The 17756-nt window shown below is 48.2% G+C and overlaps 1 protein-coding gene across 3 annotated transcripts in view; it reads right to left on the bottom strand.

Moving 5' to 3' along the window:
* Nucleotides 1-484: 484 nt before the first annotated feature.
* Nucleotides 485-17756, bottom strand: part of MAP1A (microtubule associated protein 1A) — a 68280-nt gene continuing 51008 nt past the window's right edge. For all 3 annotated transcript variants that reach the window (XM_074600540.1, XM_074600542.1, XM_074600541.1), the window contains 3 exons: nucleotides 7355-16202; nucleotides 4953-5185; nucleotides 485-4009 (listed from right to left, as the gene is read on the bottom strand). In XM_074600540.1, the coding sequence (XP_074456641.1) occupies nucleotides 3854-4009; nucleotides 4953-5185; nucleotides 7355-16202 (9237 nt within the window). In that variant the 3' untranslated portion in view covers nucleotides 485-3853. The remainder of the gene's footprint in view (nucleotides 4010-4952; nucleotides 5186-7354; nucleotides 16203-17756) is intronic.

The raw sequence follows: 17756 nt of genomic DNA, 5'->3' as shown, positions 1-17756 counted from the left end.
GCCCAGAGTCGGGCTGAGCGCCCCGGCCCTCTGCCTCCATGGCACCAGCTCAAGGAAGGCCCGTGGTGCTGGCTGGAGCAGCCATTCCCGAGCAGCGCAGGGACAGGCAGAGGACCACGATGGAGAGTATCCTTCAGGAGCTGTGGCATCAGTGGGACAGGCCGTGCCGGGCTCCACACCAGAGCACGGGGGCTGCTCCCCCCGGGCCCTGGGCCGGCCATGCAAGGGCCCAAAACTTCCTCTGGTGGGGAGGCCGCCGCAGCTGCCAACCTCCCTGCTGGGGTGGGGGTCCCAGGTGGTCTCTGTGCCCCTCAGGTGCCCGTCCTTTCCCTGGGGCCGCAGGAGTGTGAGCAGCCGCGGGAGAGGATGTGGTGTTGGGGAAGCCAGGCTGGGTGGCAGCAGGGAGGGAAGGCATGGCGGCCGTCTCTGCGTCGCCCCTGCCTGCAGTACAGACTCACCCAAAGAACGGCTTGAAACAGTTGGAGGTGTTCTTGTTCGCAATTAATGTGGCTTTATTATTAATGTGTTGGGCTCCTCTCTTGACAGCAGTTAGTTACAGAGTATTTCACATGGAAATGGGAAAAGGACAGAACTCAAGGAACTAAATTCAAAGAGAAACGTGATGCTGAAGAAAAGAATCAGGGCTCTGTTCTTAAAACATTTAGCATAGAAGAAGCTAGGAGCACAAGTTGCCATTTCAATACAGTTAAGACGTTCACTTTTTTAATTATAGGTTTAAAATAGTATTTTGTACCTATTACATACAGGAAGATTACGCGTTGTTGCCCACATGCAGAAACAAGCAAAAGCAGAGTTTAACTGTTTCTCTCTGTAGTGTTGTATTACCTCTGGCTTTGGATGGGTTCTGCTGGCTCCTGCAGGCTAAGCAGGGTCAGACTCTTTACAAATTGGCATTTTTACAAGTCTTTTTCACCATAGTTTTTTAAGGGGGAGAGAGGGAGGACGAGGGGAGGAAGACAGAGAGGGAGGGAGAGAAGCAGAAGGCAGAACAGGCTGCCACGGGAGACTAAAAAAAATGTATCCTTGAGGCGGGGGGAGCGGAGGGGCATGGGATGAAGCTGTCCAAGCAGCGCAGCTGCGGAGCACAGGAGTACGGCACACGGCGGGCAGGCGCCAGTGACCCCGCTCCTGCCTGGAGGATGCAGGCACCTTGCAAAGCCTCACTATTACTGCTGCTTAGTCAGAATTGCTTCAAGTTTAAAATTGAGAAAACATTCATGTGTGGGTCTATCTAAAGTTAGTGCATTAGCTTTTACACCTAGCCACGCTTTGGGATCCAGGGAGCCGGTCTCTGAGGGTCCCCTTCGCTCCTCTCGCCTGGCATCCCGCGCCTGCGCTGGCTGGCAGCCAGTGCCATCGGCAGGTGAGCCAGGACCCCCCCTCGAAGGAAGGCAAAACCCCCCCAGCAGTGCTGGGGGGGAGCAGGAGCACCTCTGTCACTGCCTGCAATTGCTTGCCATAACCAACATTCACAGACGCTGACCCCGTCGGGCTACAGAGAACGACATTTATTCTTCTGGCAGCCACCCCGTGATTCCACGGTTAAAATGAGTACAGCACAGGGCAGGGATTTGCTGAATCCCTGAGTAAGCTCTCATGCTCCTAACAAGGCCTGTGTCAAAAGGGCCGGCTGCTCCTCGGGAGGGGCTGCTAGCCTCAGGCTTTGTCCTGCAGCTGCTGGGTTTTAGACACAGCCTTGCAGGCTGCAAGCGGAGACCCTTTTTGCTGCCAGAAAGTTCTCTATGGTCTCTTTATGTTGTTGTGGTTTAAGTTGCAGCATCTAAGTATTTGTACGGAGAAACCTCTAAACTGACACTAAGAGCACATGGTGTCATGTTAACATGTATAAATTAAAATATTAAATCTACACAAAATGCAGCTTAACATCAAAAAATAAATATATAAATTAAATGCAAAATAAACCATTTCCCTAGAAACTCCATTTTAGTCCTAGGAGCAGGTTTCTAAGCAGCATTTCCTTCACATCAGCTGCCAGAAAACTAGCACTGAGACTGAAGAGCCCCAGGCAAGCACAACACAGGGTCCCAGGATGCTTAGTACGGAGTCAGACCTCGGCCTAGGGCCAAGCAGTGCGGGACAGCAGATGGAAATACCTTTGAGGTGCATGTCAAGCCTTGCAGCATCGCTTTCTCTATCTCCTCTCTCCTTCTCCAGAGCACACCCCGCTGCCACGCTCTTTGTCTTACGGAAAGATAAAAGCCGTCTTTGCGATGAGACGCTCTCGCAATGCTCTCGGAGGCAGCACAGGCTCAGCGGTGCTGCAGGCTCTGGGCACCGAGCGCTGTCACGCTGCACTGCTCTCCCTGCAGGTGCTGGGAGCCCCGCAGTGGGGAGGGGTGCGCGTGCCAAGGGGGCTCCGGGTGCCCGCTCAGTAGCAGCGACGCACTCAGGGCACACAGCCACACTTCTGCCAGGGTGGCCTGGGGGCGAGGACACGTGCCCACAACGGCTGCACTAGTAATGGGCTGCCAGCTGCAAGGTGTGCACAGCACCTCATCTGTGCCGGCAGCAAGAGCCTGCGTGTCCCTGCCACAGGTGCGGAGGAACTAAGAGCAACTACACTCATTAAACTACTTTCCCTGGGTGTTTGTGGAAGGGGGTTCTCTTTCCTCACACCACAGGTTCCGCTCCCGCATCCCGGACACGTAAGGGGACAACAAAAATCTTGAGCACAGCTAAGAGGCTTGGACCCCCAGCATACGGGCGGTGATGAAACTTCTGCTGCTTGCAGAGCTGGCGCACATCAGCTGCCCCGGCCAGACGCCAGCCTCGCTCAGTACGGCGTGCGGGTTCCTCAGCGGCCTCACCACAATCCTCAAGAAAGCCTTTGGTTTACAAGGACAGGGAGGTTTCTCGTACATTTTAGGCCAAGAGCAGCCAGGGCTGTTTCAGCCCTTCTGCTTTAAGGAGGCTGTAGTTGTGCGTTTGGATACTCTATTTGTGTGACTGTTCAGGCAACAGCCCCTCTGTGCCTCCTACTGTCACACTGCTGATGTGCAGGAGTCAGCTGGCCACTGTGTGTGTGCGAAGCTCACGTTTGCAGGTTAGGAATGTGCTCTTTGTAGCAAAGAACAACAAACAGGCTGAACCCTCCCCTCCCACCGACACCCCGAACAAGTGTGTCCTTCACCCCAGTTCCTTGAGCATAGTGAGCAGGTATCGCAGGATGCCACAACCAAATACTTGGGACAGAAACCTGCAGAGCTGGCAAATGGTGGTCCTGCCTAGTTGGAGTACAGGTCCTCTTGCTCAGAACACCACCTGTACGTTCAGGATGGGAGGTGGAAGAATGACCTTCACTGTCATGTACAGTTGCAGGGTTTCGCCTTCCCTCATCTCCCAGGTGCATTTTCTTTGCAAATTAGTTTTCTTCTCTGTCCCCCCCTGCCCCCCATGCACTGTCTACATGCAGCAGCAGCACTTCAGCCCTCACCAGAAAGATGAGGTTCATGGTGCTACAAGTTAAATGGCAAGGCAGCCAGGAAGAGAGTAGAACAAGCTCTCACAGCAGCAAGGCAGCCAAGATAGTCTACAGAAACTGTACAGGCAGCAGAATAAAGCAGGGAAAGTGAAAGTGCCCCTGGCCTGCAACTGCTCTTGCACAAACTCTTAGCTCAGTCCAGAATATTACAGAGCCCTGCACTTCTTTCTCATGGCATCCAGTGCTGAGCTAGATGGATACCCGATTGCCTGACAAATGGGAACCATGTAGAGGACTAAACCAGAGAAGAACTGGACTGTGATTAGATGGCGTCTCTGATGTTGCATCGGTGATTGGAGAGTCAATGGATGAATGCAAAATGTGGGAGATTTAGAATTCGATCTTACAGGCTGGAAAAGATTCATCCTGCATCACAACAGTGCTGCTGCTTGCCAGTACCATGATGTTCAGCTCCTGCTGTTTCTCATGGGTCTGTTGGTACCATTCTCGTGTCACCTCAGTATCATGCGTTGGGATCAATGTCACCTGGGAAAAGAAAGCAGCAGAGATGATTGTCTGAGAACAACTGCAGTGACAAACAATGCCCATAGGAGCTGAGGCTAAAATTTCCCATTAATTTCGGAACACTGTACCCTTGGTACTGCTTGTTCTATTTAATGTCTTTCAGATGTTAGGTTCTCTACGGCAGAGCTGGTGCTTTATTTTGTGCAGTACCAGCACAATGGTGCTCTGAGCTGGCTGCAACTGGCAGCACTAACACCATAACGATGAAAATGGCTGCAGCGCAGGGGAGAGCATCTGTGGAGCTCAGAAAACAGGCTCAGAAAGATCAAGTGTCACAAGGACAAGGCTGAGAGTGTCACTGTTAATGGCCTGATACTAGACTTTATGTGAATATTGACCCAATGTGCAACTTGGGGACCTTGAAATCTGAGCCTGCTTCATCTGAAAGATCATACACACTTTCTTGTACCTGTCTTCAGAAAGCGCCCATCCAGGATGTCCTGCAAACCTCACTAAGTAAGAACTATGTGTAAGAACACTCTGCTTTAAAAGCACTAATAAAAAGTTGCTATCAGAAAGATCTTCAGCAAGCAAGGCTAGCAACAAATGCCACTGGGTGTGGGACACCGATGTGAATTCAGGCTGTGATGGCGCTTGTTTTCGCTAGAGGACAGGCTCATCCTGCAGCAGATGAGGAGGACTGTACGATCTCTAAAAGCTTCCTCCCCTCAGAATGATGTGGAAAGGAGGACATATCTGCTTCCACTCACACCATTTTGCAGGTGTCCTCCTCCCCATGGGCAGAAACAGTTACTCTTCTAAGACTGCAGAGCAGGACGTGCCCCAGCACCATTTGCTTCCTCTTAGCGTGCTCCCTCTGGGTACGTTTGTGACACACACCTTCTCCCCAGCAGTTGGGACACAAGGAGCATCACACACACTCCTTAGCATTTCCATGACCTACCTGCAGGTTCTCCCCCCACTGAGACTTCCCTTCCAGGAGCGCATCCAACACTGCACGGCTTGGTTCTCCATTGGCTGCGTCATTCCCACTCACAACATAATACGACGCTCGAACCCGCTTGAAGAACTCTGGATCTGTGTTCTTTCCACTGCAATGGTTGGGGATGTACGCCAAGTCCACATAGACAGGTGGGCCCACGGGCACAGTGAAGCTGCTCTTCGGACTATTGGAAGCTTTGGAAAAAGAAAACAGAGGCTATCAAAACCCTTCTGGAAAGGACAAACACTCAAATTAATACTGAAGGACCTGCATTCCAGAAAGGTTTTTCCCTGCAGCTGCAGCAACAAGTTAAGATCTCTGCAGGCTCTGCTGCTCAGGAGTGACCTGGGCAGATTTCTGTGCCAACGCTGTCACAGCTCTTGGGAGGGAAAGGGAGTTCTGCTGTTCTTTGGGGAGGGACTGGAAGGCTTTAGGCTCAGAAGCCTTTCCTGGGGAAGGGAATCAAAAAATCTCCATTATTAGCTTTTGCAGAGTTGTCGTCCCAGCCAATATTTAGTCCTTATTTTTGTTGTTTAATAACCTCCATTTGCTAAAGAAACCTGTTCTGATGGCCTTTATATGCTATCCCAGGATATTACAGTAGTCCTTCTGGAAGCTCCATCCTGGCTTTCTGCCACCCCTGTGAACTGCTGCTATTCTAAGGACTCTATTGCTCTTTCCTATCAACCTTTTGTACCTCTTTTCTTCATTTGCTGCTGCTTACATTTATGAGATGAGAGATGGTCAAACTAGAGTTGTTACGCTCAGCAATATATGCGCATATACATCCCCCCCCGAAGGACCGTCTCTTCTCTCCCTCCTGCTCCCTGTGGAACGAGAGAGGCCTCTGTCCTCTGTTTCCTCACATACACGGTCTCTGGGTAGTCTCCTCTGTGAGCAAAAAGCCACTAACTACTAGCACGGACAACTTGTAGCCTAGCTGCTACACAAGCAAAAAATTCCCTACCTGTCTCAGCCAGTCTTACGGATGTCTTGCCCTCATCCCAAGTTTGATTTGGGCAACCCCCAGCACTGCTCCGTGCACAACCTCTACACCCCGTATCCTCGCCTCAACCCTCCCTTCAGACTGGCATGTCCAGGCACTGCATCCTGCCCGTCCTTTCTGTGCAGCACCTCTAAGACGTGCAGACACTGTACTAAAACCCCAGTAAAGGCTGTCTCTGGATGCACCCGATGTGCTCAGCAGCTGTTCCTGAACACCCACCCAGCCCCTCTTCACTCACGTTCCCTGGCCTGGCGCTGTGACCACCGCACCGCTCCATCCCTGCTTTCCTCCCACTCCCCCCTGCTCTGAGCAGACCAGAGCCTTCATTAGACGCTTGCCTGGTCCATCGCCCTTGATGACAGTGACACCATCTCTCAGAGACACCAGTTTGCCCCCCCCCCGAGTTGTATTTGCAGCACAGAGGCTCTTTCCAGGTCTTCCCCTTCAGCTGCTCTCACCTCCGCAAACCTTCCCCCACTTCTCCTACTACGCCATCTCTTTGCCACGCATCTGCTGAGACCACAGCACACCAGCTGAGTTCCAGTTTTCCCCATTCTCCCTGGGACTACCCCCCTGCTGGCTCTTGTCTTTCACTCAGCCTCGGTGACATGGAGAGGTATTTGCTCTGTGCCTGGCACTACGGGCTCTCAGCACAGGCATGGCAATGCCGCAATACTGTATCAGCTAATACCGATACTAACTGGTAGGATACCAGTAGAGCACTGGTCTCGGTGTGAACACCTACCAAGAGGCCATGGGCTGTACAGACACGCGAGGCTGAGTCCCTGTTTCCCACAGCCAGACCGCCTTGGGTGCGGAGCTCAGATGTGGGAGCTGTTCCCATTCCATCCCTGATTAACATTTCAGAGGAAAGGACATACCTGATCGTGGCAGTGTCCTGCTGTTCTAAACCACAGCTTTAACTCAGTCCAGTGCAATGCACTCACCCCACTCACAGGCCGAGAAGTTGCCACCTCTTTTTAGAACACCCACACATTTTGTCCTTCAGCTGCTGGCACTTCTTTGACAGCACCCGCCTCTAAATACCTACAGACGTACTCCACAGATGTAGCCCCTGGCTGGCACTGAATCTTGGCCTATAAAGTTCTGAATTAGGTCTCACAGGTCTGTCTCCCTTTAGAGGTGGCTGCATTCATCTCTACAGAAGTTGAGAGTTTTCCTCAAGGCTTTGAGATTTTTAAGTGATTTCTGTGACAACCTCTCTACCTTATCACTGCTTATAACTTTTTATGCCCGACTGGGAAGTCCTGTTCCCTGGTTTGCTACGTTTAACCCAGCGCTGCTTCTCTGTGTTGGACCTAAAGAGAAAACGCATGCTTAAGGAAGAATTTCTTACCGGGGTTTGTTTTGATGCCATTAACAAGGCTCTTGCCAGGGTTGCTGTGACTACTCCGGGATAACTCATCCTCTGCGTGAGGAGGCTGCACCAGCGCACTACGTGGTTTGGGCTTCTCTCCTCCATCTCTTTCTTTTTTGGCAGTGACAGATTTTGGAGATTTGTCTGATGGCTGTTTCACAGGAGTGGGTGACCGTTTCCCTTTCGCATCTAGTTTCCGGGCAGGTGAGGAAGATTTGGGTTTGCTCAAAGGCTTCCTCACACCTTTGTTCTTTTCTTTTATGTCTTTCTTGGAAATTTTATCAGTTCTGCTCATGCTTTGCTCATTTACCAACATATCAGGGTCTACCATGCAGACATCAGGATGAGGAGGGTGGGGATGGGGATCTACCATTGGAACAGGCTGAGGATCATGGCTGGACCTAGAACTGGCATGATGAGCATTCCCAACAGCTTTGTCCACTGGCAGGAAATCAGCATCTTCATCTGAGTCCATGTTGGCATCTGCTGTGATGGACGGACATTCTTCTGTCTCAGGCGGGACATCCGAGTCTGACTGAGAGGTTCCAGAATCACTCACTGATGTTGGAGGGGTTTCCTCCACTGTGGCACTTTGCATGGGGCTACTACCAGTATGGGGTGGTCTCCCTTGCACTGAAGGATGACCATCCTCCTGTGAGAGGTCACTGTCTTCAGAGAGCTCATGAGGGCTCGGGTTGATGAATGAGGGAGAGAGCTCTCCCTTCCTGTGCTTGTATTCACATGAGGAAAATTTCTGTCCACAATCAAAACTGCCTCCTAAATGTGGCTCCATCTCATGGGAAGCATCTCCATGGTCCTCTGTTTTTCCACCCCTCTGCACATCAGGGAAAAAGGGCTGGAAACTGTGTTCAGGGGACATCAGAGAGGAAGGACGGCTCTGCCTCTCTGTGTCCGTTTTGCCTGCGCATGGAGAAAAACCGCTGTCAGAATCAGGACAGGTTTTTTCATCTTTTGCCTCTGCTGCATGGTATGTACTTTGGAAAGCTTGCAGACTGGTGCTCACCTCTGTTGGACCATTGGCTGTGGTTTCATCTTCACGCTGATGATGAGGAAATGATGTCAATACATCAGGGAGAGGTGTCAGTGTCATCAGCTGTTCTGCAAACGGTGCCTTCTGCTCTGGACTGCTTACACAGGGCTGCTGTTTCTCTGCAGACAACGGTGCAGGCTGTGAACTCTGGCTCTCCTTTCTGCATGGCGAAACGCTGTCACCCATGCCACTTACGAACGGAGAACCATGTTCTTCGGCAAACACAAAGTCTTTGGTTTCAGCTGTGTGTGTTTTCACAGCGTTATCTGGAATCTGCGGAGACACATCCCAAAGACTCCTGGTACCTGGTTCTGCTCCTGCACCTGCGTGTGTGGAAAGCATATGGGAGTAGAAACTTTCTGCTGTAGTCTGTATCACAGGAGTGGTAGCTTCAGATGAAGGTTCCTCTGACAGGCTGGAAGAGTCATCTTTCAGCTGCTGTTGGGGCACAGACTCTCTTTCCACAGCTTTGGAGAACAACTTGTCTTCTTCATATGGACTCAGCAGTGAGAATTTAGTAAAGGATGAGTCGAGGCTGCTGATTTTCTCAGAAACCTCCAAGTACTCATCTTTCTTCCCCTGGTCTGAGGGCAAAGCACAAGGAACCATTAAAGGAAGAGAGATATTCCCTAAATGGCTTGCTGAGGTTTGCTCATGTCTGAACATACTGGCTGTTTCACTCTTTCCTAGCAGGGAGCATTCAAATCCAGAAGAGCTCTCCATCACTCTGCCCTCTACTGTTGGGCCCTTTTTGTATCCCTCTTTCTGATTTCCAGAAGCAGATTTCAAGTACATGGCTTGCTCTTGGCACTCTGAGACCACCGCCGCACTTGGATAATCTGTTACACAGAAATGGGATTCCTTTGTGGATTTTTCAGCAAGCTCTCTCTTTTGCGAAGAATCGTGTGTTAAATGGCACATTTCTGAAGCCTGCTCATCTCTGCCTGTGTCCGGCAGGTCACCATAACCAGGAACATACGTCCCCACAAGAGCGGCTGATGCAGTTTTCCTACTTCCGTATTCCTCTTTCCAGCCTGGATCAGAAGGTGAAGAAGCAGAGGAACCAGGCGAGACGGACTCCTGACGCTTGCTTTGCAGAAGGGGTTCTGACACCTGGAACTTGTCCATGGCTGAGATGTGTGCATAGACTGCGCCTGCAGCTTCAACAGGGCTGTGCAGTTTAGACTCCTTTTCGGATTTCTCCTTAGCGCCTTTTTCTAACTCTGAGTCACTCATGCTTTCTTCCCCTCGACCTGCTTTCTCATAGTATGTATCTTTGGGAATTGGGCTTTCAGATTTCAGGGACAGAGATACCTGCTCCTGGCTAGACAAAATGATGTTCTCATCTGGATAAGCAGCATCAATACAGGCAGCTGATTTTTCTTGGTAAAACGTGTCAGTCATGTCTGTGGGAGAGGCGAATGCTGTGCTTGCGGATGATGGATGCAGTTGAGAGTCCAGTTCTTCTGGCAAAGCAGAAGACACCTTCGGTTTTTCCTGTCCTTTGGATATCCGAGACTTATCTGTTTCAGACAAGGGTGAGTATCTTTCACGGACATCTGTATAGTCAAAGGCTGAATCTGCTTTATCTCTAGGGGATGCTGGAGATGACAACTCCTTCTCAGCAGAGGTATAAAGGCAGGACTCTTCCTCCTTTGCAGAGACATGAAAACTTTGATCTTTTTGAGCGATCAGTGCTGCTGCTGGCACCTTGTCGGTGTGACCTGGGCTGTCCGCACCTTTGGCTGTGAAGGGAGAGGGTCCAGCTCCAGACACAATTATCTTCTCATAGATGTCAGCATACTTGAAACTTCTTTCATCAGGGTAGGGAGTTGGTTCTCTTTCTTCTTGCTCTTGTCCTGTAGGACTGTCATCACCTCTGGGTCTGCAGACCCCTTCCTCATAGGAGTAAGGCTCAGGGGAGCTCCTGGAATAGGTCTCTGGAGGATATGCCGCTCGGCTGGCAGAACCCACGGCTTCAGCATGGCCCATGGCAGCACTGCTTTTTTGACAAGGGCCTTGTCCTAGAGGGGAGCGTGGATGCTGTCCTGACACCACAGCGCTTTCTTCTGGGGATGCTGCTGGGTGTTCTGCCCATCCTGTAGATTGCAACAGAGCAGATGCTGCTGCCGTCTGCTCTTTCCTTCCCATAGAGTCGTAAAGACGCTCACTGGATTTGCAGTCATCCTCCTGCTTTCTATCTGACTTGTATTTGTAGTCTATTTCCTGATACAAACCACTGATGTCTGATTTCTTCTCTGTGTCCTTTGATGGGACTTCTTCCCATAAAGGTGGCTTGCACTGATCTAACTTGTAAGGCCTTTCTCTTTCTGGTGTTGTGTCCATCTCCTTTTCCAGAGTGGTAGCCATTACAGACAGGGGAGATGCCGTCAGTGCTTGGTCTAGTGACTTTGCATAGATATCTAGGACAGCTTTCTCCTCATCATCTAAGTAGGAGTAATCTTGCTTAGATGTCAAGAGCAACTCTTGCCTTTCTTTGTTTCCAGTTAATGCTTTGGCCTGATTTTCCTCACCAGAGACATATTGAGAAGACAGAAGAGAACTTTCCATTTGTGTTCTTTCTGGGAGAGTGATGTCAGCAGGAACTGTTTCCACTTTCTTTGTTTCTGATGTAGGTTTGGCACTCTTCTGTGTGTCTTCTTTGTAATCACGTGATTCCATCTTTAAACATTCTGCTTGCAGTAGCACAGGTTTGTCTTCAGCATGATGGAGATCCTCATCCTCCTCACTGGGTAACTGCCCTCCTCTTCCAGTCTCTCTTCCTTCCTGAAGATACCCATACGCAGAGGCCCATGCTTCACTTTCTGTTCTTCTCCAGGCGCGACTGCCAGGCACTGCAGGAGATAGGATCTCCTCCTCTCCCACTTTAGGAAGGGCTTTTGTCTCATATTCTGGTACCTCGTCCAAGAATGTGCTCTCTCTCTCTTTATCATATCTCTGCCGCCTTCCCTGAACAGGGATCTCCTCCACCTCTTCTGGAAACCACACCTTCTTCTCATAACTTGAATCTTTCACGTAAAAGTCTTCCATTTCTGGAGATTTTTCTTCTTGAGCTTCCTTGAACCTGCAAGATTTTGCACCTTCAGCAGGTATGTGTGAAAATGTTTTATCCTCAGTTGGGCTAGATTCAGTAAAGTCTAAGTCCTTCGCATCTGGAGATACCTCCTGAGAGTCCAAGCCTGCAGTTCTTCCCCTAAATGGGCCCTTTTCTGCTGCAGAAAATAAACTGCTGTCATCTGGAGACATTTCTTCAGTTGAAGTGTCTCCGGGTGACATGTCTTTAACTGGGCTACTTTCTGGGCAAGGAAGAGATTTTGACACTTCTTTTGTGAGTTCTTTGGCAGAAATTTTCAGTGATTTTTCATATGTAGGTGGGCTCTGCTCTATGAAGTCCATGGATTTCACAGCTTCTGAAGTGAATTTGTCAGTAAAGTCAGGCATAGTTTTTTCTTTTGCAGGTATCTCTTCTGTGAAACTAAGAGATTTGATGTCTTCTGGAGAAATTCCTCTAACAAAAAGGTCTGAAGATATTTCCTTGCTGGGACTCTCAGTGAGAGAAATGGATTTGGTCTCTTCTGGAGAAATGTCTTTAATGGAAACATGAGAAGATTTTTCTTCTTCTGAGGCCTCTCCTGTGAAATATGGCAGTTTTCTTTCTTCAGTAGTCACTCCCTTAACAGAAATATCTGAGGATTTTTCTTTACCAATACTTTCTTCTGTAAAAGAAAGTGATTTGGTGTCATCTGGTGACAATTGTGAAGACTTGTCACTTTCAGACTTGCTTTGGCTTGTGAACTGTGGAGGAACCATACTTCCTAGAGATGCTTCTGTGGTAGAGGATGGTTCAAAGTGTTTTGAAAATCCCATTAAACTTTCTGCTGTGGTTTTAGTTCCTTGCTCTTTTTCTGGCTCCAGAAACACATCTGTGCTGGGATGCGGCAGCACGGGACACTCCTCCTCCTCCCCTATCACCACTGTGTCCTGCTTGTGGTAGGAGAGCCAGGGCAGCTCCTCCTTCCCCACCGGTGGTTCCTGCACCTCCTCCCCCAGGGGCACTGGAACATCACTGCCTAAGTCCAGTTTGTGATGTACAGGTCCAGGCTCTTCTTTTTCATCTCTGTATTTAGCTGCAGATACCTCATCTTCTCTGACAGGTTCACCCTTGGCGTCCTTCACCACAATGGAAGTTTGGCCTTCCGATTTCTTGTCAGCAGCATCCGTTTGTTTTTCAAATAGATCTGAATCTACTGTTTCTAGTTTTTCCTCCACTGGAGACTGGTGGAAAGGTGTGTGTCCTGCACTAGTGGGGCCAGATGGGGTGGGAGAGGCCATTTTGACTGTACTGTCATCAGGACTCATGCATCGTTCTTCAGCCTCTGCAGAGTCAACCTGGGAAAACGGTGTTTCTTCAGTGGATAACGGCAGACCAGAAGTTTGCATCACTTCTGTGGGAACGCCAATTAACACATTATCAGGACATCCTTGATGAGCAAACATGGGGACAGTGTAATGCCCTCTAAGTTTCCCAGGCATTTCAATATTTGGAGTTCCATCTTCTTCTTCCTCTTCATCTTCTGCCTCTTCATGAAGATCCTTCTTTTGAGCTTCCGGTTTTCTCTCTCCTTCTGCTAATGCATGGAAATCTTCAGGGGGTGGAGATTTAAAACATTTGTCTTCCTCCAAGGATGATGTGGGAGAGATTGTGCCAGCAGAAGGAACATAGTCGAGACCTTGGGTTGCTTCAGTCCGAGAGGAGGGCATGCTGTTTACTGTGTCTAGAAGTAAAGAGCTTTTCCCAGTCTCTTCTGTTTGTGGCGCTGTTATAGATGCAACAGATTGATCTTCTGCTACTGAGGTTGCAAAAGATGAAAGCTTATCGCATTCCGTAATGGAGGTAGCTGAGGATATATGTTCCTCCTCAGCTAGAGGTGCTGCCACAATGTTTGTGGGATATGCCAGGATTTCAGACTCCTGGCCAGCATAGCCCTTGGCTGAAAGGTCAGCTGTAGGCATGGCCTGTATTCCATGTATTGCTTCGAAAGAGGCTGGGTGGTCAGGAACAGAAATGTCATAGGCATTGACATCATACTTCAAGTGTGGGATCCTCTCTTCCTGCTCATCGTGTATTTCTTCATCAGAAATGGTCTGCTCTGTTTCTGAGTAGCCTGGGATAGTTTCATCTTGGATATATGAAACATGTTCTGCTGTGGCTCCTGGTGGGACTGGCAGACTGCTCAGATATGACTCTTCCTTTGTTACGTCCTTTCCAAGTAACTTGTTTTTCTCGCTCATGTCACCAAATTCTTTTTCCTTTTCTGTCGTGGCAAATATTTTGTCCTCCCTCTCATCCTGATTCAGCTCATAGAATTCTCTATTTTTTTCCACCTTCTCCTCTGCCTTCATGGGCTGCTCTTCCGTTTCTTCCAGTTCTGCCTTTTCTATCACATCCTCCCTCTTTTCCTTCTCACCCTCTTCATGTGCCTCTCTCCCTTCAATATATTTTTCCGAAGTCTTTGCTTCTGCTTCCCTCTGTTTTCTGTCCAAAAAGATTTTTTCCTCTTCCTCCTTTTCATCCTCTCTGAACGCTGATGACCAAACGCCTTTTGCTAAGAGGTCTATCTGTGATGGTATCTGTTCCTCATCTGGAAACAGCTGAACTTCCTTGTCCTGCTCAGCTTTTCCCTCCCAGTGTCTTATGTCACGATTTTTATCTATTGTTGTTCTTTCATCTATTTTTTCAGCACGACCTGCTCTCAGTTCTAGCTGATGGACTGCCTTTTCCTCTGCTGGTGATTCTTTTTCCATATCGATAGTAGTTATTTCCTGATCAGGAATGTTTGTTTTCAAAATAAGATCCACTTCAATGCAACTCTGAGCAATCATGTCAGCAGAGTCTTTTATCTCTGTTTCAGGTACTCTCGTTATCTTATCACTAACCTCAATATCAGACATTTCTCGAGCCACCTGCAAGGCCCCTTTCTCCTCATGCTTCAGTTCCTCAAAGTCCTTTGTGAGATCTTCTGGTGAAGACAGGACTAACCTCTGTTCAGCTATGGAAGCCTCTCCTGGCTCCTGTACAGGTGCCTTCTCCATTGGTGACATCTTCAGGTCAGCAGGCACTTCCTTTTCAGGTTTGGCTTTAATCTTCTCAGTTTTAAGTCTGCCTGGAACTTTTGCCTTGTATAATGTTTTCCTTACTTCTGGAGTAAATGGTTTTAAGTCTGGTTTAGAAAGTTTTTTGGGCTCTGGTTTGGTTTCTTTCTTTTTATCCTCTTTCTTTGAATCTTTTTTTTCCTCTTTCTTTCCATCATCTTTTTTTAAGTCCTTTTTCTCCTTCTTAATCTCTTTCTTTTCTTTGTCTTTCTTCTCTTCCAGTTTAGATACTTTCTCTTTGAGATGTTTTTTTCCAACCTTGTCCTTTGCTAATTTTCTTTTCTCAGCTTTGAGAGCATCAGTTGTTTCTGTCTTTATCTTTTCATGTTTAACAGGTTTCTCAGGAATTTTCTCCGAGTGTTCTTTAACCTTTTTCTCAGTTTTAGCATCCTTTATGACTTCTGGTTTTACCTCCTTAATCCCCTCCTCAACTGCCTCTTCTTTCTTAGCTTGCTTTGTCACAGATGGCTTGGGGGAAGACTTAAGACTCTCTTTACTGTCCGTTCTTTGTTTAATTTTGGTCTGCTTCAGCACAGGTGGAGGTATTCCAGAAGTGATATCTTTCTGAGTAGCCACTGGGTACCTCAGAAAATCCAGGTGCTTGAGTTTCTCAAGACCTTCCAGTATCTTATTTTGAGGAGCATTTCCAGGAAACAAAACCCTTACAATTTTCTCCGTTGGGCTCGCCGGAAGCCACACCACTAGGGCTGTGATGGACGTGAGATAGGGAACAGAAATTTCACCTTCTTTCCCACTTGCGAGAATTATGCCAGTCTTTGCTTTACTATTACCAGCCCATTTCTGCATTAGAAACTGCATTTCTTTACTGTCCTTGACAGGATTCAGTATATACATGTCCAGCTTACCCACTCCCATTTTGTGGAAAAGTGTGATAGGTTCAATGGTGCTGCTCACCACCCTGTAGAGAGGCTCTGATTTAATGCCCAGTCTGTTGAGATACTGCAGCGTCAGACAAGCTTCTTCGATGCTCCTCTTCACTTTCATGGATGATTCAGGCATCTTCAGTTTTTCAGGAACATTAAAAAAAACCACCCCTAGCTCAGGAGAAATTAGGTTCTTCATCCAGTCACTGTAGTTGGTAGAGCCCTGGGACTGTTCCTCCTCTTGCTCAGCAACTTTCCTCTGCAGCAGCCCATTGATGCCAGGCAGGTTGTCTGCACCGATGTGGGTGAGCAGGATTGAGTCAATCCTATCCAGGTGCCTTACCAGCTTCCAGAAGCAAGATTTCCTGTCTGAGCCACCATCCACGAGGATGTTAAACCCGTTGACAGCAAAGAGAGCAGAATCACCTCTTCCCCCAGGGAATATGTAGCAGCAGGGTTTAGAAAGCTTCAAAAAGCCCCCTGAGGTGGGTGGCTCCAGGAGATCAAATGGAGACGGCACGTCAACTGTCTCAGAGACATACTCTGCAAACTCAGACACCCCATCCATTTCTGGCAGAACTGGATCAGGATTCAGTTTCAGATCAATAATTTCCTGAAATCGAGGATGCCCAAGGTTGCTCCAGTCTCCTTCTCCCAAGCACGAGACAGTAAGGGAGGCCTTGATATCTGAATCAGTGTTGCTAAGAATCTGGGTGACCTAATGAGACAAGCACAGACAAATAAAGGTCAAAGAGAGCTCTGAGACCAATTCAGCACTTAAAAAAAAATAGCCAGTTAATGCAGAAATACTGAAGACACCATAACCACTTTACTGACAGAAAACACTGGGGATAGATTAAATAGTCCAAAAGCCTGTTGCAAATAGATGCGTGGGCCTCGCCCTGCTCTCCTCTGCAGTTCTCACTGTTGATGAGCTGTTATGCGTCCTGACTGTTGGGAGCACACGGTGACCTCAAGAAAGAAAACAAAAGCAGGAACCACCTTGTCCTCTTTCCTTACGTCTTCCTATTTAACCTGGGAACATCAGTCCCTGGCTTGGGCTCAAAAGTAGCAGTTTCTTTTTGATTTGTGAACTCTAACCCTGAGATACCCTTTTCAGTGCTAAGCACCATTGCCTGAGCTTATCCTCGCTCACTGGCCAGTGAACAATCATGTAGCATTTCGTGCAGTTTTAGTGCCATTGGACTTTCTTTTTTATTCAGATTCATTTTCTTTCCTGGGCCCTATTTTGAAAGTCGTGACTCCATCTCTGACATACGTACAGGATCGGGGACACGCTACATGATTAATAAGTAGAACTAAGGTCGATATGATTTCCAAGGCTCCTTAAAGCTATGCTGAACATATCCCGAGCAAAGAAGGATTAAACCTCAGACTTCCCAAGTACCATCTGGAATGAGATGAGTACACTTGTTTACACTGTGTTCTCTTGCTTAGACACCCCTTAGTTGACTAGTTAGTGTCCCAATAAATGGGCACCAGAAATAAATGAGAACAATCAGCCTAAAATAAATGAAGGTGGGCAGATTTGCTGATGTAATTACAGCAACAATGATATCAATTGTCAAAATATCACCTAGCCATTCCTGCAGCAACTGCATGTTCAGTCAGACAGAGACGTTCTAAACATCTGGCATACAACAATCAGTGGAAGTAGGGCCTATCAAAAACTGGAGCAGCATACCCGTATTGGCAATGAGTGCCAATGGAAAGGGAGTTTAAACCCTCTGAAGAAAGCTATAGTACACTTAGCTAAGATAATAAGCACTGGAGTAGAGGTTCAGAGGCCCTGTAAGGTTTTCAAGAGCCCACTGGACAAAGCCCTGAGCAATCTTGTCCAAATTCAGTGCTGCCACTGCTCTATGCAGGAGCTTGGGCTGCAGACCTCTCAAGTGCCCTTCCAACCTGAATGATTCTGCAATTCTATGATTAAATAACAACATTTGTAGTTATTTCATCATCATGTAGTTACTTAATCAGCATTTAATCATCCCCTTGTCATCTTTGCACACCCCCTAATGAACACTCTAAACCCTGTGAACAGCTTACGCTTGATGGACTGACTGTGAAATTAAGAGAAATTCACACTCTTACCAGGGTGATGATGGCCTCTGTTAGCTGTTTTTTGCAAGTTGCCCACAGATATTTTAGGACCTGCTTTAAGAAATTTTGAGGCTCTGCCCACTGCAGAGCCAGTCTAGAAGGTTATTTCAAGCTGAGAACTTAAAGGTGGAATTGCCCGTGCCTGCCA

The sequence above is a fragment of the Larus michahellis genome, chromosome 9 (genome assembly GCF_964199755.1).
Source record: "Larus michahellis chromosome 9, bLarMic1.1, whole genome shotgun sequence".
Lineage (NCBI taxonomy): Eukaryota > Metazoa > Chordata > Aves > Charadriiformes > Laridae > Larus > Larus michahellis.
This window is presented reverse-complemented; position numbering and strand designations above follow the sequence as displayed.